Source organism: Meleagris gallopavo, chromosome 2 (genome assembly GCF_905368555.1).
Source record: "Meleagris gallopavo chromosome 2, MGAL_WU_HG_1.1, whole genome shotgun sequence".
Taxonomy (NCBI): Eukaryota; Metazoa; Chordata; class Aves; order Galliformes; family Phasianidae; genus Meleagris; species Meleagris gallopavo.
In genome coordinates, this window is record NC_139405.1 from 30,535,833 (window position 1) to 30,557,570 (window position 21,738).

At 37.7% G+C, this 21,738-nt stretch overlaps 1 protein-coding gene and 1 long non-coding RNA gene across 4 annotated transcripts in view; one reads left to right on the forward strand and one right to left on the reverse strand.

Moving 5' to 3' along the window:
* LTBP1 (latent transforming growth factor beta binding protein 1) overlaps positions 1-21,738 on the reverse strand; it is a 183,653-nt gene that overhangs the window by 22,634 nt on the left and 139,281 nt on the right. Inside the window, 6 exon segments of the mRNA XM_085219514.1 lie at positions 524-706; positions 5,170-5,313; positions 7,247-7,372; positions 14,308-14,433; positions 17,344-17,466; positions 21,333-21,455. Coding sequence (XP_085075640.1) covers positions 524-706; positions 5,170-5,313; positions 7,247-7,372; positions 14,308-14,433; positions 17,344-17,466; positions 21,333-21,455 — 825 coding nt within the window.
* LOC146544925 (uncharacterized) lies at positions 8,023-21,336 on the forward strand. Of its 3 annotated transcripts, XR_014882092.1 has the most exons (6): positions 8,023-8,161; positions 8,277-8,411; positions 10,419-10,572; positions 17,919-18,001; positions 18,802-18,923; positions 19,407-21,336. It is a non-coding gene; the product is annotated as an uncharacterized LOC146544925 (long non-coding RNA). The 3 variants fall into 3 exon arrangements; XR_014882091.1 differs by having other exon boundaries at positions 18,802-21,336; XR_014882093.1 differs by lacking the exon at positions 17,919-18,001 and having other exon boundaries at positions 18,802-21,336.

The window sequence follows — 21,738 nt, forward strand, 5'->3', positions numbered from 1 at the left end:
GGCTATGTTTTTCTAATTTAATATTTAGAGGTTACACAATTGTCTGCAGAGAGCATGATTAGCAGTATTGATCAGTAAGTCGGAAAATGTAAAACTAACATCATAATATAAATCAGTAATTCATAGTGATGTAGAAACAACATTATGAAGAATAACTACAGACTCAAAAGCATGTGATGCTTACATTTGTTTTCCAGCTTGTGGAAAAAAATCTAACTAAAATGGTGCCATTGCATCTATACTTTCTGTGAGAATCCATTTTTGTTTAAAATCTATTGGAGATAATGCTGCCTGGTAACATTTTATCCCTAGGTTAACTGTGGCAAAGCAAGTGGATTTAGACCAGATATGAATTATTCCTATTGACTTTTCCTCTACAGAAATCTCCCCTGAAAAAATCATGGCAATATTCTACAAAATAGGGAATCTAATGCGAAAGCCTTCTCTGACAGCAAGGCATACTAAAGTTAACAAAAATACAGTGCTTCAGAAATTTACACATGGATGGACAGCTTCATCTTACCAGTTCCAAAGACAGGGCATGGGAAGATTTCACAGTTATCACCCCAGCCAGCACCCAAAGTACAGCAGCATTCTTGTTTGGTTACATTGGACGCAAGCACATTGTCACAGAAGTTAGCATCGTTCAGATTGTAGTAGCACTCCTTCTTTCCATCTTCGTGTTGATCAGGCTCTATTGGCAATTCTAAAAGTGAAGAGAACATCTGTGTAAGATGATATGTGAAATAAATAGATTTGTTTTACAGGAGAGTCATGCGAGTCACAGTTCTGAAGTCACTGCAGTGAAGAATAGTGTTGCCTGGTTGAGAAGAAAATAGTTAGGTACAAATTCTGTTTTCACCTTTTTGTTCTTGCAAAGAATGATGGGAGTTCATAACTGTTCTTTATCAGACCCATTCTCCAACTTGGCCAAAAATGGAATTTTTCATCACTTTCAAGTGATGCATGAACTACCTGCTGTCATAACTATCTAACTATCATGCCCAACGCTGTGCTTTTCATGTATGAACCTTGATGCCCTTCACAGACATGAGCAAACATTACACAACCTCATTTTACAGATAAAGAAGCTAAGGCACAAACTGGAAAGGACTGATTCTCCAAAGAATGAACATTTCCTTTTGATTTTACTGGGGAAAAAAAGCACAGTCCATACTTGAAAACAAAGCCCTTCATGATTTTGGCAAAAGTAACTGTGCAACTCTGCAGTAAGCAGAGGAATATAATACAGATGTCGAGTTAACTGACTCTGCATTTTACTTTAAAATAGGCTTTGCAGGCATCCAGCCAAGAAATAGTATTTTCTGCCCTTTGCAGTTGAGTGGGTCCTCTCCTGCTTATATATACATAAGGACTTGAGGAAAAACACTCTTTCCCATAGATCCAATAAAAGACATTAACAGTCAAAGACTTTTAAAAGCAAGGCACTCCTTAAGTACGCAAAGGAGTGAGTTTGAAAAGAAATACATAATTTAAGCTTCTATATTTTCAGAATCCTGTCCATCTAACCTTGCACTTGCATAAAAATTCTCTTCAAGAGCTCAGTAAAGAAACTATCACATGAAATTGTTAATCGCACTTGATCAATATGACAAACTTGCCATGCGCCATCCATAATGTAACTGAGTGGTTCACATTTATTAATCAAAACAGAAACTTTGTTCTGGAATTTTAGATAAGCCCTGAGGTGATTTGTTCATTCCCTTTTCTTCTTGGGAAATGCTTCTTGCCTAGCACTTCAATTAGAAATACTGAAATTCATAAAAACACCCTACAAATAATTGCATATTGATTGATTTTCCACTGTTTGAGATTTCATCTGTTTCTTCTCAGTCTCTTGCGCAATATGCCAAGCGGCAGAGAACTGTCAAGTAAGGTGTCCAGGTGGGAATTAAAACTCAAGAAGATACTCAAGGCTGCCAGCATACAAACACTATGTAGCTGGGAGAACCACGTTCACTTGAGCACTGTGTCTGTTTGCCCCTCCCTCTGGCCGTCTCATGGAGGCAATGCTCAGCTTCTTCGCACAAGTTACAGAATGCATCTTTTTTCTCATCCCCTTCACATATAAAGAAATGGCTGTGAGGTGGGAGCTCAAAGGCAGCGATTGCACAACAGATGCTGAAGGAACTCCAGCTCAATACCTGAAACCCGTCCTGCCTTCCCGACAGGACGCAAGCAGGTGAGACAAGGCAGCTTTACTGAGCATGCAAATAATAGATTCATTTTCAAAAAAGCAATAAAGACTGCCTGTTACTGCACTTCAGTAGTATGAACGTGTGTAATAGTTCTTTTGGCTTCTTATTTCAAACAGACAATTAGATTTATTTCTATTTTCCTCAGAAAAGTGCCTGTGTCTGTTTTTGGAGATTGAGGAGCTGGCAGATTCCTCTACTCAAATGTAGTACAATGTTGCCACCTACAAGGCAAATTTTCCTTTGCTCTTTTGCCAATATAACTAAGTTGTACATTAAAGGAAACACCCAGCTGAGTGCTTATTTCATCTTTGTTAGTTTAGTCTGTGGTCTCCCCTCATCAGATAATTACAATTTTCCATAATGTGCTGAATTTCATAAAGTACAGCGGTTTTGTGGTATCAGCTGCTGTCCAATAGGAACCAAGTTAAGACTATCGTGTGTCACAGAAACCAGGGAACTGAATCTGTTATTCCAAGGTGAGAGAGCAGTACTTGAGCTACTAAGTTATACATTTTCTTTGGCTGTCTGCCATCTGTCTAACTGAATCAAAGCCAAATGCTTCTAAGCAGGAGAAAATGCATGGCACTTTTCATGCTGTTTACCAGAGAAAGAACACCAGAAGCTGCCCCAAGAGGAATGGGAGACAATCTCATGGTGTGATTGTTTATTCCCATTTTACATACGATGTGTTGGTTTTTCCTCCCATTATCTGTTCAGCAGCTTAAAGGTCTGTTGTTTACACAGCTGTGTCTGAGGGTTAGTCAAGAAGGCTTCATGAACGTTTGGAAAGCAAATGAGACACAAATTTTTTTATTATTATTTTTTTAAATCAAGATGAGTCTACGTCTACAAGCTTATAATTTCTTTCATACACTATTAACCATTTAGTAAATAGGTTGTTTTTGAAAGTGGTTTCAGTAAGTATTTGGACCAAATATGATAGGAAATGGACTTGCTATTTCATACTGTTGCTTGTTTTCCTTTTTTTGCTGTTGCTAAAAAAAGTAAAATATTCCTCTATCTAAGGCACTCAGGTAAAGTAATTTTATCAGGTTGATACAACTGTTAAATTAACAGTCTGGAAGACAGAATCTATCTGCTGCTAGATGCAGTATGAAGTATTTATCAGAAATAGATTTATAGATCTTAATGTAACCTTGATCTAACAATATGCTTCAGTAATGTGCAAAAATGTGCATTAGCATTACAGGATTCATTGTGTAATCAGGACATTAGTATGTGATTTGACTGTAGCATAGACATTTATTTATCTAGGAAATGGTCTGAGACAAAACCTTAAAATAAATTTACCTGATGAGATCTTTCTTACCCCATACCTATCTCTTATTTGCATGCAGAATCAGTGATGTAGTTGTTAAAGTGAAAATGTGTGAATCGTTACAAATTCATGACTTCTAAAACCTCAGCAAAGACTCAAGTGACTGAGCAAATGGCACGAGTAATACACTTTCTGAGCTCCATTTTCAGAAATAAAGTAAAAATATATTGGTATGTGCCTACAGTCAAGGTGTAATCTTACAGATTTCTCAGCTGGCTCCGCATGTGGCAATCTACACCACCTAATGCATGTGTGCAGTGTATTACAGACACAGGCATATACACAATTCAGGAAGAGTAGAAGTGGCATGTTTACAAACGATATCTGAGACCACGTCTTCATAGATGACGGAAACTCAGATTGTGATATAGCTCAACCACCTCCCTGGGGAGCCTATTCCACTGCTTAGCAACCCTTTCTGTAAAGAAGTTTTTCCTGATATCCACCTAAACTTACTCTGGTGCAATTTGAGGCCATTTCCCCTCATCCTGTCACCTGTTGGGGTTTCTGCTTCAGCTATCTTCCTTTTTTCATTCCTGTAGGCCTGAATCTTTCTCATAGGATTTTGTAGAAGTTTCAGCTTGTCAGTCAGCTGTTTATGGTATTTCACAAGCAGCATCTTCTGTGCTGCTGAGTGCTGTATTCAACAATCTAAATACTTGTTGCACTTGGGTCACAGATGTTTCAACCTTGTTTACAAGTCTAAGTGATACCAGAAAATAGCCACAGCTTTTTAAGTTCTGAAGTCTGCATCTAGAAGAACAGTCAGTTTTTTTAAAGTGTTCCAGAAGCTAAGTCCGACTACAGTGTAAGAGGAAAATAGAAAAATACCAAGATTTACATTCCAGGGGGGGAAAAATGTGCAAGTTAATTCCTTTGTTAATTGTTCTCTGTTGCTCCCTACACTGGGTTGCTTCTAGATCAGTCTAGAAAACTGGAGGCAAATTCATGAGTTCAAAGTTTGTTCTTAAAGAGTGTACCTGCAGTAGTATTTGCAACATCCAGCACACCTGAACGAGACCTCACAAATCTTGGAAGATGGACAATGAGGAAAAACAGGACAAAAGATGGAGTAAAATGTGCAAAGGGTGCACAGCCACTGACAATTCAGTGTTTAGGCTTTCCTAATCACCTTTTCTGAGGACTCACATTGGTACTATTTAACGCTATGAGAAGACCACTATATACAAATTTTGTTTTTAATCATATTCTCCCTTGAACATTGTCCAAGAATACTGATAGATCATTGTAAAAATAAGAAAAAAATAAAAATCACTCACGCTGTACATTTGATGTCACATCACAATTCATTGTCACAGCACAGCAAATATGAGATTGTTTGATCTTAACTGCTCTAAGTGTTCGCTGTTACTACCAAGGCTGTTGGTATAAAAAACTTCAAAGGGTGCCAGAGTACCAGAGTATATTTTCACGATGCACTGATAATATTATTTGATCCTAGACACAGCTCCTCTCATACACACATATTAAGGACAACAAAGTTTTAGTTTTCTGTTATTAACACAAGAATTTCTACCAACTTTACCTTTGCACAGGTTATATATTCACTGAAAATCATGCCAAGCATTCAAAAATCTGCAGGTATTTTACCTGGTGTGGTACGGAAGCGACACTGTCCGGTCATGGGATCGTACTCCTGGTTTTCATCAGAACACAGGCACAGGAAAGAACCATCGACGTTTTCACAGAGGGCTTCGCCACATACCCCGCTCAGCATTTCACATTCATTCACATCTGGGTGAAAAGGCAGAAACATAAATCAATTCAAAGCCGCTACTGACAGTTTATTCTTTTATCTGCTGTATCTGTGCCAGTGATGTCTGCCAGATTTCAGATATGATCTCTGGGGAAGGATTAAAACCTCACTAATACCTAAGTGGGCTCATAAACAAGTAGTTTGGCCCTTTGAAATAAAGGTACACGAAAGCCACAATGCAGTTTATAAAAAGATTGGTGCTGTTTGGGGACTGCTTGTAGACTGGAACACCAGTTTTCTTTTGTTTCTTTTTTTGGGGGGTTGCTTTTTCATTTCTAAATATTTTCTCAGCACCATTTTCTTGGGCTTTAAAATTGAGTCTCATTTCATTTGTATTCTTAAAAGAGCTACTACCACCAAACTTGTTCTCTTTATTATCAAACTTCCAGTAAATGCAGGGAGTGAAATAAGTGGTGCGATACAGACTGCACTATGAAAAGACAGTTTACTTTTCGTCTCAGAAACCCATTTTTCCAGTGAACATCCATTGAACAATGAATTCTCTGCATGCACTTCCACTGCATGTGTTCTGTATCTGTGTGAGTTCTCAGAGGCTGCTCTGCAGCCCACAAGGGTTATTTTCCTGCACAAATTTCCTCTCCCACCTTCAGATGCTCCAAACTAATAACTGTGACTGGCCAACTATTAAACAAACAAACAAAAAATCCACATATTTTTAACTTGGATTCCACATACCTACTAATTAGTCTACTCTGAAATGCTTTCAGTTTATGGGAGAGTTGTCTACTCTTTAAAGGTCACCAAATACTCTCAGTATGACTTTATTCCCTTTTGGGCTGTTAAAGTTTACCATTGAAAACTACTTAGTGTTTCAACTAGTGGTAGAATCTGAAAGTTATAATTTCTTCATTATGGTTTGGAAATATCTATAATTGAGTACAGTCTAAAGTGTAATTTGTGAGGCAGTCTTTTATACTTTTTGCAGAAAGAATGAATATCTACTCATGATTGAACACTGCTTTGTGTATGTTTATTTTTTATAAACATGCATTTTAACTTTGAAGAACGTTGCCTGGCCAGGAATTTACATTTTTCCTAAAATTCTTTTGCTTAAATAACCTTCATTGAAATGTATAAACATTTTACAATTGTCCACCGTATTTCCAGGACTGTGTGTATTAAAGAAGGTAAGAACTGAAAGACTGAGTTTTGTCCTAATTCTGGTTTGAAGAAATTGTTTGATGAATACCTTTCCTTGATCTGGTACTAATTTTCTATTAGAAACTTGTGCTGCCTCAAACACTGATTGTTGTATTAACAACAGACAGAGAAACCTATTACTTAAAAAGAAACGGGCACTATTTACGCATGTATGAAAATCTCACATCTTTTCATGGTGATGGGTGTCTTTCCTGGCGCTTGAATTCAGTGTTAAAATACGTTCAAATACAGTGTGCCTAGGGAGGCATGCCATCTAATTCAGTCTGCATGTACCACATGCCAGACTTTATTTCCTGTAGGAGGTACTACAGAGTTCTGGTTATTCAGTTAAGAGACTAAACAGATGTTGCATTTAAATAGGCTAAAGCATTAAATTCACTGTCAGGATTTATACCTGTGCATGGTTCTGACATTCAGAAACAGTATGTTTTCTTGTATGTTTTTATCTTTTTCTAAGAGAGAAAATGAGTGGTTCAGCTTATTTACTGTCGTTTTCTGTACCGTTCTAGTAACAAGTTCTCACTACATGACTAAACAGTTATATTTCCACCTGGCACAGTGTTCAGTGAGCAAAGCACAGCTCAACTTTATTTTGTTAGCACATGGCACAACTTCAGTAAAAATGATGAAAAAAGAAATACGTTCTTGTGAGGAAATGCATTTTGCTTATCAGCTGCTTTTTACTTGCTAGAACCTTACAAGAGAGACCACTTGCAAGTGGGAACTCACCTGTACACCCTTGCCCATCCTGTGAGTCCTGATAGCCCTGGTAACAGAGGCAGCGATAGGAGCCATCCATGTTTTCACAGAACCCGTGGCTGCCGCACACTGTGCCATTCACACATTCATCAATGTCTGCAAAGAAGTATTTAACATCAGCCATGTGACAATCAAAACAGACATTCACGAGGAGTGCAGGAAAACAACCAAAGGGCTGTTTTTACAAACAGATAGCTGTGATTCCTCTGCACAGCAGAAAGGAATACACAAAGGACAGACCCAAAATCCTCAAGTGAAGTAGGAAGACATAAGATTTTGGAAATTGTTTCACTGTTAATTTCACTGGAAATATCTTATGTCAGACAATGATTTTCTTTCAACCGCCTCACTTGTGTTTCACCAACCTGCCCAACCTTGGCATGATGCTACATAGCACAGAATAAGACACAGTTTAAACACAACCATCTCTGCGTTTTCTACAGGTTCTGCTGGCGTAGTGTTACACTGTCAACAGCATATGTGAAACTGAACCCCTCGTGCAAGAAGTGCTTAAGAGTATGGTTACATTCCTTTTGCAGAAGTGCTGAACGCAAGCCAAAGAGTTTATGTGTGACTTAGAAGTGCTGAACATATCTCATTCTGGCAGTTGGCACAGAAGAAAATTTTGTGGTGCGTGTGTAAGTGGCAAATATCTGCAGCATGCGCCTTCTGGTTTTAATCCTCATAGTTTACACATATGAATAATCTTATGTAGGTAGGCAAAGTAATTACAATGCCGGCATGCTTTCTATACCAGCCCTTGTAGTTTTCATTTGTGGTTTACTGGTCTTACAAGTCACTGCATGAGTAAGTCTGTTCTTGACTCAGATGCCCACCAGCCTGTAATGAAGCAGAGCTCCTTGTAACAGAACGTGGTTTATTTTTGTAAGTGCATTACAAGTACTAGGAATATATTGTTTTTATCTTCACTTGAATCAAGACCTAAAACCAAGGCCCTGACCATCTGTGGTCATTTAAGATGTCATTGTGTGTTTTTCAGGAGGAAGAACATTAGCCCAAAAAGCTGGGAAGCTGCCAGGATACTAGGATCAGTACCTTCTGCTTTCTGAATTCCTCGGCAGTTTGAAGTGGAGAAGTTGTTGCTAAATTTCTTTCCTAGAATCCATTGTGAATGGTAAGTAAGGTTGCTGTTCACCTGGAATTATGTTCTCTGCTGTGCCTCTGAGATAATTACATTTTAAATGGTAAAAAAAAGTGACTCACTTTTGATTTACCTAGTTTTTAGCTAGATCATTAATCCTGCTTATGAGAGCAGACCATATGATGAAGCCTACAAATACTGTACCTTGAGCCTTAGGCACTCACTGAACTCAGGGGCTGGGAGGACTGAACCCTGCATTGACACAGAGGATGTGTTTGAACAGTGAGCAACACTATTTGACAGGTTTAGAACTGCATATCAATTTTCAAGACCAGAAGAGAGATCCACATCATGTAGCCTGGACTCTTAAATTAATAGGTTAAAAAAATACCTCTGGTAGTTCTTTTTTACTGAATAAATTCTGGAACTGTACTTTCCGTAAAGGCCTCTAATTTAATTTTAAGGTTGTGTAAGTGAAGGAAAACTCACCTCTCACTGAATTGATCCACTGGTTAACAACATTCAGCTAAAATGCAAATTTCATGCAAAAACTGGATGTACTAAGTACACTGAAATCTTTGAGACATTTATGAATATAATCAATTGTATTTTAAAAACACTTGCAGATGGAACTTGTGGAATATTTTATTTGGTTTGTTGATTTGTCAGTAGAAGTTTTTATGAGCTTCATGTCTTGATTTATTAAACAGGCAAAATTAATTCTATAAAGTGCAATTTGTATTTGGCAAAGAATACAATTGCTACCGTGTTTATTCTGAAAGAACTGAATGTGCAAATTAGAGTGCTTTTTGGATACTGGATTTTTTGAAGTCTACCACTAACCCTCCTCAGTAGAATTAATTCAGGAGTAAGAGCAAACAACATATATCTGCATTAAAGACACTGTTAAAGGTGAAAGGTCAAGTATTCCAATGATGGAATAGTGAAAGGATGCATAGAGTTACTGGGAGAATGGAGATAAAACTTGTACACCAGCAGTTACAGTTGTGTTTTTGTGAACCTTCACTTTTGCTACTGAGCACTAGACTTGCATGACATATTTTAGGTTAATTTTTAGTCTCATGACCATCTGGAGTTTCATATATCTGGTAAAAAAAAAAGTCTTAACACTATATCTTTTATTCAGAAAACCCTGTTAGGGGAATTCAAATTGAGTAAGCAGTGGTGGATTGACAGCCAGGAATTTAAGAAAACAGACAATAATGCTGTGCTTGTATTTTCAGTGTCCAGCTATAGTTTAATAACAGACGTTCCTGAGCCACAGGATGTTCACACTGCTGAAAGTCCAGACAGGAGAGACTACAACTGGGGATTTTGGAATTACATGAATTATAGTGTTTCTTTTACTGAATACCTAAATATTAAAGAAAACAGATAGGAGAATGGATTGTGCTCTTCAATAAACTAAGGTCATTGACTAAGGTCATTGAAAATCTGCAGAAACAAAATTTGGGATTGTAGCAGGTGTCCTAATATAGTATAAATAGTATATAGTATGTCCGCAGGAGATGGCTTTGTTTTTAAAAAAGTACACAGTCTGAACATGACTGGATCTTTCAGTGCATGGGAAATTACAGAGAAGGTCCAAGCACCAAATGTTTTTCCTTGTCTAGACAGCTCACTCAAAGGACGCTTGTTTTACAGCCGGAAAGGGCATTTGTTCCTTTAATGACGCTGTAAAGCATGAGCCTTGTAATTGGCAATTCTCTTGCTATATAGAGACAGAGCAAGGGAAAAAATTAAATATGAAATAAATATATCCTATGTCTATACAGTCACTAAAGTAGCTCTCTAATTATGATTGTTTTAGAATCCATGACTCAGTGCTGCCTGCTATAACCAAATCTCCTTTGATCTAACATCATCAAGGTGTAAAGAAAGGCAGTGCTCATGCACTCAAGCCTGATCCTACTCAACTCAACAATCCATTGCTGTTTTCTGCCAATGTGAACAAGGTGAAGGAATATTTAACCTCAGGCACAAATATTTAAATCTCACTGGTATCAATTTACATTGCAGAATTTCTGTCGGGTCAGTTTTGTACGCTGCTTAGAAGAACAGCTGTGTTCTGAGACTTCCAGGGCTGTCCGTAACCTCCAAGTTAAAATCAGGACAGTGAATATCTGAATAGAGATTGGTCATCTAGAGGCAATGATTGAAATACTGTGATATGGTAAGACAGACTCTTGTTTTTCCCTTTGTGTTCCTATTTCTTTAGTGTCCTGTTAAAAAGCAGTTATTGCCCTAACACATCTCTATCAGGAAACGTTAAGAAAGTTGGTGAAGTTTGTGATTATTCTTTATTCATTGTGAAACAAAGCTCACACGGGCACTCTGGAGATGAATGCCTGAATCCAAGTTTGGCAAAAGCTTTCTTACCTCAGTATTTAATCAGAGACTTGGTGAAAATTAAGTTGCCTGCTGCATAAAATTTACAAGACGGCAACCGAGGGCAAGCAGACATTGGAAAGCTCTGAAGGAATATGTAAGTTATTTTGGAATGCCTGTTGATGCTGACACTGGGGCTGTGGGCTTGGAGCAGAAAGAGGGAAAAGTGAGGGAGCCACTGAGAGAAAGATGAGATTTGACATGAGAACAGAAGAAGCGCTTAGTGAAGGGCATTGACTTCAGCATCAGAGAACCTCTAAGTTGAGTTTTTGCCAACACAGTTGACTAGCAACCACCTGGGTAAGATATCTCTATAGGAACCCCAGAGAGCTCCACAGTGAGCTATGGAGTGCTCTAAGAGCCTCCTGTTCTGAGAGCACGGCACAGTCAAATTGCTGAGCCTGGGGCCATGAAGCAGTGAAATGTCACCACCACAACAAAAGTTTGTCTACACCATGGAAGCAGGCACAGCTGTTCAGTTTGCTTTGGCCATAGCCATAAAAACTCCATACCAGAACTGAACCACATAGGCTTCTTACTGTTTTATGTTGTTATTGTTTCTGACTCTTCAAAGAATTATTAAATTCATACAAAAACGGCTTGGAGATATGGAAAATCTGTTCTCCAGGTACAGAAAAGCATCTGAATCCAGCAAAATTTCCTCAACTTCTTTCTCTGATGGCATAAACAGTTATCCTCACTCACTTAACTGGAGATAAATTCAGAGGCACTTTGTGTAAAGAACAGTAGCTTCTGCAGATTGAAGCCACGTCCTTTCTCAATACCTGGAATGTCACACATTCTTTCTGTTTCTAATCTTATTGTTTCATTTTGTCTTTTTGCAAGCTGACTCTTGAAACTGACATCAAAATCAAATATTAACTAAGCAGTGAATATTAATTAAGCACTGAAGTCATCAGTGCTTCCCTTAAATAATTTTCTTCAACTCTAGAAATGTTATTATTGAAATGACAGAATGGAGAAACTAGTCTCAGTAAAAAACGAGTGCTGCTGCTTCAGAAGACTAGAAGTACCTCTGTTTCACCAAGTTATTAAAATACTTTTCCAAGTGCTGAAGTCTGATCTGTATTCCATACACACCAATTACTTGTGAAGCACAGTGACCTGGTTTTGTATTTTTTTTTATTCTTCACTAAAAATGTTCCAAAACTACTCATGCTCCTGGAAACAGATCTATCTGCTGATTTCATTCCTTTCTATTTAGTAAAATTCAGGCTTTTAAATTTTAATGAAATTACCTATGTACTGCTGTCCCGTATGTGATAGTAACCCTTCACTAACAACTGCCTAATTAACTGTCTAACAACTAATTAACTGTCAGAGATCAAGACAGGGAGGATTCAGTTTCTGGTCTATCCCCTAAAATCGGACTTTTTAAGTTGTGTTTCTGTTCAGTGCTGTCTCTTAATTTCGGAGAGTTTGATTCCATAAGGCTGGTAAATGTTCTTCTAACTGATTTGGAAAAAATGTTTGGTTTCTACTAAAAGCAAGCTACATTCTTCTCTCTTTCTTTTTTTAAACCTATGTTGAACAGTGAGGCAGAACACCTGCTGCTATTTTTCTTGATGAGAAACCAAAGGTATTTAACCATATCCTACATAAAGAGAGAGTGAAATGTGTGCGTGCTGCCAAAAGAGTCTAAGAACATGATTTTAGCAACTGGTTACCAGAAAAGTTGGAAATTGCCCCATTACTTGAAATCATACAATATAGGCTTCTCCATCTGTCACTGGGCCTATTCAGAGTTATCCCCTCTGGTCTAATTGCCAAGTTTTTCTATAACGTTATGACAAATAAAGTAAATATTTAGAGATGAAAAAGCAACGAAATATCTACAGGAGTTTTTAGTTATCAGCAATAGGTAAAGCACAAATAGTGTGTTTGATGTCATACTGTATCTAGATATATAGACACATTCTCTTACACCAGCATAACAATATTCCCTTACCAATTTAATTTCCTTAGTTATCAAATTACTTTAACAAGTTCAGCTCCAATAATAATTCTGTCTTTCCTCTGCTAAAAGTAGAGTGAGTAAATGTTACAGAGGTTTCCATGCATCTTCTCCGTAGAAGGAAGAGTCTTTTCATTAGACCTTAGCAAACTGATGAGAAGAGCTGGCCCATGGAAAATCATTCACACGAGAATATACTGGCTTATAATCTAGGATAGGGAACAGCTTGCTTATGTTTTGGATGTTTGGAATCCACTACTGCAAGGTTTTAACACTGAGCTATCCCTGCCCAGGTCATCTTCTCTGTGTGCATTCTGCTGAACTACTACTGCATATACAGACTTTTTCCCCTTCAGAATTATTACTCTCCCCACAAGACTTCCTGCCTTGAAAAATCCTTTCATCCATAAGCACAGCCATTCTTCATCCAGGGGAATTTATATTTTCTGCCATTATAACTGTCACAGAACCACATATCTCCTTGGTATCCTGAACTCAAGTCTCCTGCTTCAAATTAAGTGCAGTAGAGTAGCAATCATTAGAAAGCGTGTGCTTTCTAGGAACAAGGTATTTTCTCATACAATAACCAAATAACAATCCTAGCTTGATGTAAATTCTAGACTTCTTGCTGATGTTTCTCAGTGGTGTTATTACTTTTACAACCTGATATGAAAAATACTCGTATGAGCACACCTGCATATGATGTGTAAGCTGTATCACTGTAAAGATCTAATCACTAAGATTTACTTAAACTTCTGCCATTTCAAAGTGTATGAAGTTCTATCATAGGTAGCATTTTACTGCAGTTTCTCACTGGAGCTCTGTTGCATGGATGCCTCAGCTGATTGTCAAGGTGTTGTTAAGGAAGGTTCTGTTGTCTCACATCCAACTATAAGAACGTTCAGGCAGCTCAGGCTTGTTGCTAATGCACCTAAGACACTTTAAACTAAATGACACTAAATGGCAGTAAGGGCTACCCATCTGAAACTCCTCAGTAGCCTGAATTCTAACATCTTTTTACTTGTGTTTTATATGTATTACTTCTCTCTCTGTTGCTAGATGATAGAAATGATTTCTCACTCTGAAAAGATTTTCATATTATTGCAGATGTCTGCTGATTTCACATATCTTAACATATGAATATCATTCTCATCTTTGCCATCATTGGCCATACTTAGATCTGTATTTCTTTTTCACTGACTTCTTTTGCTCAAAAAAATAAAAAATATATAATTAAGATGGTAAAATTTTTGTAAGTCAAGAGAAGTAAAGCTTCTAACAGCTTCTAACAAACGTGAGCTCCATTGTGTCTCCCATTTTGTATATTTCATGTTATACTTATTTATGACGCAAACAGCAATTTATCACATCATGCATTTAAGAGAAAAAAGCCAGAAAAGACCTTTAGGTGTCAGATTGCTGAGTTAATAATGGTTCTGGAACATTACATAAAAAATTGACTGCTGCTCCCCCACCTGCCCCAGCCAGTCAGCAAATCAGTGGGAATGCAAGGGAAAGCTCACGAGTTACTGTGACTTGTCTCACCTTCACACATTCGGCTGTCTGCAGACACAGAAAAGCCCTGCTCACATATGCACTGGTAGGAACCATCTGTGTTTAGACACTCTCCATGAGGTGAACAGAGGTCAGATCTCTCACATTCATTGATATCTGAAAGCAGAGAGATTAACAGTTTTGCAAGCAGCAATCATTCCCATAACACCAATCCTAAGTTTGATTATTCTTAAAAAGTAGCTTTCATTTCTACCAGCTATGCAAATCATGTTCATTTTCAGGAGCAAGCAAATCCTGTGGGATCGTTTTTAAACACTGTATGTTCAGATGTCTCATACTCTCCATGTGTTGCTGTCTGCAGTGAGGATGAGCAGATGAAAATGATGTCTGAAATGTCAGTTTGATCTCTATACAAGCCAACATTTATTCTCTATTAGGAGAATTCTCAGCTGGCTCCATCTTACTGTTTTTCTTGATTGCTCTGTGTTGGTTAGCTTGTTCATCTGACCCCATGTGCTATCAGCAGGTTTGGAGTTGAATCTTTTCCATTCAGTTGATATTTTATAATTTAAAGCCAATTCTTTTTTTTGGGACATGGGGAATGGCCCCAAAATGTTTGTATATAAGAGTTTGTAATCACTGTTATTTGTTTGTTTGCTTGCTTTGTTTTTAACTTAGAAAGCGTTTTTCAAATACTGCATTTAGAACTTACTTTTGCATCTGGAAAATAAGCATTTCTTTCTGATTAATGTTTTACCTTACCTGCCATCAGAACTTAAAAGACTGCATGCATTTTTTCAGGAGATGCTATGTTTACTAGAATTATAAGAAAAAGATTTGTAACTGAACTTCTGTATTTTGCTGAACAGAAACCTTTTTAAGAAGTACTATGCTGAGATCAAACACAAATTACACAAATTTAGAAAAAACAATTACATGAGAGGCTCATCCATCCATCAGAACAGGAGAGCAGAATTTATTCCTCTTCACTGTCTTAGTTGTTTAGATTCCAGCTATTGTTACAGCCACACAAAATGCATTGAAGCAGACAATAACTTTGATAGAATAGGTAAGTTATGATTTCAGATCTATCATTTAAAGTCCCATGACCGCATTATAAATTTTCTTTAGATGCAGGCTGATTGTATCCTGTATAAATCCTTCTAGGCTAGTGTCCTGAAGGCATGGCACAAGTGGAAAGAAAAAGCTCGAGGAAAGGCAGTATCTGTATGAGGTGCAAAGGGAAAAGTCTTCTCTGAATTCAAGGTCAATGCAATGAGATACTCTGTGAAGCTCTGAATTTGTCTAAGTCCTGCAAGGTCAGCAATGACAAGGGCAGCGTGATGCCTTCTTAGCACACACGCTGCTCTCAGGACTGAGCTGTGTGGTTTTTTTTTTAACTGCCAGAACAGTTCATTACACAAGGGTAAAATAATGTATTAAAAAACAGGAAAACAACAATGTGAGGGAAATAAAAGTTTAAATTTGTCTTAAGAGAACTCTACATACTTTCTGATGTTTTGGACTCTAACTTTGCTCCTTACCAAAATACACGTTCCTAATTTCTAGTCTGAATTAGTACAGATGCAGCTTTGCAGACACTGCATTCTGTGATACATTTGCCAGTTTAATTCAACAGCTCTCTACTTTGAATTTTGACTTCCTTTGAAGGGAATCAGACTGTGATCAAATCACCTACCATTTTTTTCTTCGACAAAATAAAAGTTTTAAAATCACTCAGTCCTTTTTACCTCCAGCCATTATTTATTTGGGTTCGTCTCTGAACTCTGTTCAGCTCATCAGCATTCATTTTGAAATGTGAGTTCCCAAATGTCGCGTGTGCCAAGAGCAGTTGCATCAGTTGCAAAATAGAGGTAAATAATTTGTGCATGCTCCTGCTAGATATTCTGCTTTTTCAATCTTTCAAGCAGTGCATTAGTCCTACTGGCCACAGGGTTGCAGTGAAAGCTCATATTTAGCTACCTATCTCTGACCCCTGCATCCTTTTCAGTCAATGTGCTTCAGAAGGAAATTCACTAAACTGCCCGTATGACCAAGATTCCTTCTTCAGTATGCACCTCACTAAATTAAAATATGCGTTGGATGCTCATATCAAGTTTATCATGTGATCACTCTACCATAGTGGCCTATTGTCTTGGTCTTCTGCCATACTCCTTATCACTCCATCTGAAATTCTGTTAATTTTTTTTAATGTATTTTTGTTGTTATTACAGAATTCTGATAAGAACTGATTTCAGTCATTTAAATTTTTTTCCATTTTACCACTGTGTAAACTATTCTGAAGGGTACTGATTGGGAAAAAAAAAGGTAATCAGTTATTATATTAGTATGGCTAGTTCTGCCCAGTCCACAATACAGGACAAGAAAATATGTTCAAGATTTCCATCTTTGACTAGTAAAAATTGTACTGTTCAATCCTATAACAGCTCAACAACAGCAAGAACATGCTACCAATTTCCAATTCTAGTATCACGCTTCGTGTCTCATAAAAATGGAAGGTAAAAGGGAGTGCTGGGGCATGTCTAGGTGTTGTGTCAACACAGTTAGGATTCTTTAGACCCGAAAGCTGAGAAGTACTTTTTCTGGGCTTGGCAATGTCGATTTAGCCTCAGGTTACACATTCTCTTCCTTCTTGTCCTCCACCAAGTGCTGCCAAATGTGTTAGGGATGAAACATGTTTACCTGATGTGATTTGACATGAGCTGTGCTGCTCTGTTACAACATCAATTCACAAATGCAGAAGATACTGTCAAAATAAATGCTCCTAGAATTTGGGATATTGCAGCACTGAATCTAATTTTCTAATCTTAATTCTAGCAGGGTTTTTTTTTCATGTTAGGAAGGCTAAAATTTAAGCTTCTTGAAATAATTTTTCAGTTTGTATTTAGAGACAATGGTATTAAGTGAAAAGAATATGAAAATACTACCAATCATAAACAAAAATAATTTATCCTCATTATCATGATTGATGACCATCACAAATTATGATTTTAGACTTGCACATTTATAAAAATGACCCAATTATTTTTAACAGCTATTTCCTACCTTCACATCCCCTATTGGCTACCTGCTGGAAACCATCTAGACAAGAGCATTTGTAAGATCCGTCGGTATTCATGCAGGTTCCTCCAAGGCAAATATCTCCGTCTTGAAGGCATTCATCAATATCTGAAATAAAAATGTAACCAAGTAATTAGATGACACAAAAGCTGACAAAGCTCTTAAGTGATACTTATCAACTTGAAGCTACAACGTGCTTTAATAACAGTGTGTGATAGAATGTCCTTTTAATTTCTTTCATCATACTGTCAAACTGCTTTATTTCTAAAAAGCTTTAAAATTTGAGTTTGTGACATTTCTTCTTACCAAGCACGTCTAGTATGTGCCATCTGCATCACTAATGAAAACTATCATAAATGACCTTTATATCAATCTCTCTATTACTTTAATAGTGACTGTGATGTTAGAGTAGTACAAAAATCCAACCAGCTGTAGATTTAGAAGATAGATACAAAACATGCCTAGTGATGCAAACCCGTATTTTGAAATATATATCTTCAGACATGTTTAGACCAAAGATTGCTGAGCCTGAAGTGATCTGACTTGGATCTTGTCCACAGCACGTGCAAGCCCAGACATAGTGGTGTGCCACACCAGACAAGATGTGCCTGTGGAACTATTCACGCAACAACCATGTGGACAGGTTTGTAGGACACAGGCCACACTGTATGCAGTCAACATTCACAGGTTAAACATGTTGCTTGACACACAGCAGGGCAAGTTTCAGGCTAGAAATTAGATACAAAGCAACCAAATATTTAAAGAACAAGATACTAGGCATTGTCTCCACCAAAAGTCTTTTCATTGAGAAAATGGAGTGCAGGTACAGCATTAACTCAGAAAGCACCTACATTCCAGTGATATTCTACAGTTTGGTTTTTAAAAGCAAACAGAAAATAAGAGAACAAAAGAAACATAAGTAACTTGCTTCTGCACATTAGAATGTGCAGAATGTGCATAATTACTAATTGTTAATTACTAACTGAGTAATTACTAATTACTCAGTTACATACTTGGGATTTAATCTATTTGATTAAAATAAGGAAAAGTAGTAGCTTTCTTGCATAAAAGATTGTTATGGCAGATAAAATTGCACTTAATGCTGACAAACTCACGACCTTTTGATAACCACATGTTTTGTAATCATTTTCAACTAAGAAATAAATTGTGGTTTATTTAAAAAAACAGCAATTAATTTTGACTGGGAGCCTGAAAAAAAATTAACGACTCCCCTGTGCCGAGTTAATGCCAAGTCTCACAACAAGAAAGCATTTTCTGCCAAATTCAGTCAAAATTCATTATTTTCTGTATAGGATGCAAACCTCTTGTTCTCTGATTGAACAGAGTGGGCAGCAACCACAGGAGAGGGTACTCAATCACAAGGAAAAGCAGAGACAGTAAGTAATGCTTGAAATGTTCAGTGCTTTTTATCATCTTTCACAGGTGCATGTCTAGAGCATTTTGGCTAACAACATCTCTGAAAGCTGCTGGGAAAACCGGAGCCTCAAGTACTTTAGACAAGCTGAGCCTCAAGTACTTTAGACAAGCTCTCTTCTAGTCTGTATGTAAGTTCAGCTGATGCATGTAAGTATTTCTTAAGCTGAGGAAGAACAGGAAAAGTGTTCTTACAGCATATAAAACGGTTACACAAAGCATTCTTACAGAGAGTAGAACTAGCACTGTCTTTTCAAATACAGTTTCCAAGTTGCAAAAACAGTCAGCAGTATCACATGCTTCCAAAAGTAGCGAAGGGATATAATGCAAGCATGGAATTTCTTCAACTTCAAGAAGTTAACAGATTTTGTGCACAACTTTTAATATGAAAATCTTCAGTGAACAAATTGCCTCCGCAGATATTAACCGCTTTGTCACTGAGTGAAGTCACTGTAGACTTGGTTACAGAATCTTGTGAATGAGACAAAGACTCCAGACTAAGAGAACAGCTTTACTCATTTTTCCTGTGTGATCCAATTCCTCCTCTTTTGCCTTAAGAGCTAATATAATTATTTCTTTCCTGAAAATTGCCCTTGAATGGGAACAACGAACAGATAAAGCATGGACCTCTCCTGACAGCCCATGGCACAGTGATGGAAAGCAGCAGCAGTTACCATGACTGGTATGAAAACAGTCAGAGGAGATGTGACAGAAACTACAATGGATGTAAATTAATTTCTTTATTTCATTTGCTCTCTCTCACTACAAGATGCTTTAACAAATTATTTTTAAGCTCACACTCTGTTAACAGAATTTACTAATAAAACATCTTTCTCTGCAGACTTAATGGTTTGTAAGGCCTCTTGCTGAAGCAATCAAAATGCTTGAAACAGTTCTGCATCCCTCCCTTCCACCCTCTCTCTCCCATTATGCAGAGACAAAAGAAAGAATATTGTTTCTTTTTTAAGATGGACAGGATGAAGAGATCTCTGGAATCTCATCTGCTGAAGCCTGTTGAGGGCAGGTTAAATGAGTATCCGTCAGGAATAAGAGAGCCTGTTTTGTCTTTGGGACACAGGCTGGACCAGTGATTCGTTTAACCACGCTCTTCTTTGACTCTTGGTACAGCACCTCTACATCAGTCACAACTCTTGAATGTGTTGAAGCCAACAGGGAGCAACATTTTTTGTCACAATTTTCCACTGCCATGCATTATCAGCTCCTATTTCTTGAAGCTGATGCAAGCGATACTGGTAATTCACCAGGAACTCCAAGAAGATCTTATGTTCTTCTATGACCAGACTCTCCAAACAGATCAGTACCAAAGGGTATCAATGTACTGAAGAGATTAAAAGATACCCTCATTTCTTGTTGGTGAGAACTTCAGGAGATGCTGCCACTCATTAAACGTGGACAATCCCTCAACAGCAGCACTTATAAGTCTGGTCTGACAGAAGTTTGTCTTGAGAAACAGCCCTGAGTCAGCTCTGGGTGAAATGCTCTTCTATCCTAATCAATGGAAGAAGAGTGTTCCTGATGTACTGCTCTGTATGAGAAAGTGGTAACTGCCTCCTAGATTCTGTGTGAACAATAACCTAACAGCAGAACACACAGCAGGTAAAGCAGCAGTAAGCAGTTATCTCATTTCCTTGCTATTAGCAGCTACAAAAAGCACACCAGGGATTGGAAAGATTATATACGCTAATACTACAACTATGGCAAGAGCTTAACAGAGTTTTTCCTCCGAGGGTGGGAGATAAGAAAGCAATGGAGGTAGAGCTGTTTCTGGAGCTCTTCAGCAAGAAATTCCACATGCTCAGGGTCACTGCGAGCACTGCAGCAAAAGGCTATACTTATAATGATCATAATAAAATAACACATCTGTTTCCTGATTACTGGACATTAAGCTGCCTGACTTGAGAGAAAATAGAATGTGGCCGTTTTTTGTAACCTAGCATTTCTCCCTACATTTGCCTAACACTTTCACTTCTTTTGTTTTTAAAAGCACAGCACACAGATTCCCTTCTGAGACAGTGAAAGTTGTGAGCACCAGCAGATTCCTCTGGAGCACATCTGAAACTGTGCATTTCTCTTGCAATTGCACATGTGGGATTGCAGTGACTGGCTACATGTTCCCAAAACCAACTGAAGAGGTTTTCACTTAGCAGGCCCCCATGTGAACAGTGTCTGCTGGCAGAAGCTTTTGTAATAGAGAATCCAACACAGACCTCTGCATAAGCAACAAGATTTGAAAAAGGTGAATTGTTTTTGGTATCAGTGCCAACTGCTCTTCTAGCCTTACTGTTGGCAACACACATACTGATTTCTTGTATGTGGAAAAATGACAGAGACTGTTTCTAAGAAACCATAAATAGGTACCTGTGCAGATGAGAACTGTTAAATTAGTGGACAGTAGAGTATCAAAAAGAAAAGAAGCAATGTATTTTTCTGTCCCATTCACAGAAGAGTTCATGCCTACAGCTGAAATACTCAAGATCTTTTTGAAAAAATGAATCAATAGCTTATGTCCACAAACTTACCTTCACATTGATCTCCAGTAGCAGACAGCACGTAACCTTCACTACAAACACATCTGAAAGACCCTTCTGTGTTCCTGCAGCGTCCATTGACACACAGTGATCTGTGCTGGCATTCATCTATATCTGTAGCAGAAGAGAGAGGGATGACATGACACATCAAAAATACAGATTACTGAGCAAATAGTGCCAAAAAAACATCTCTGAACAAAATAGCAAAGCACAGTGTCATTAGCAAGTATTGCTTCTCTTAATTTTATTTACAAATGCAGCAGACAATACAGTGCATAAAAATATCCGAAGCTGCAGATAGAATGTTTCCCTCGAGGTGACTGCATTCAGTATTCTCTCCCATAGTGTCAATATATCCCACAGTGGACATGCAAATACACACAGACACACAAGTACA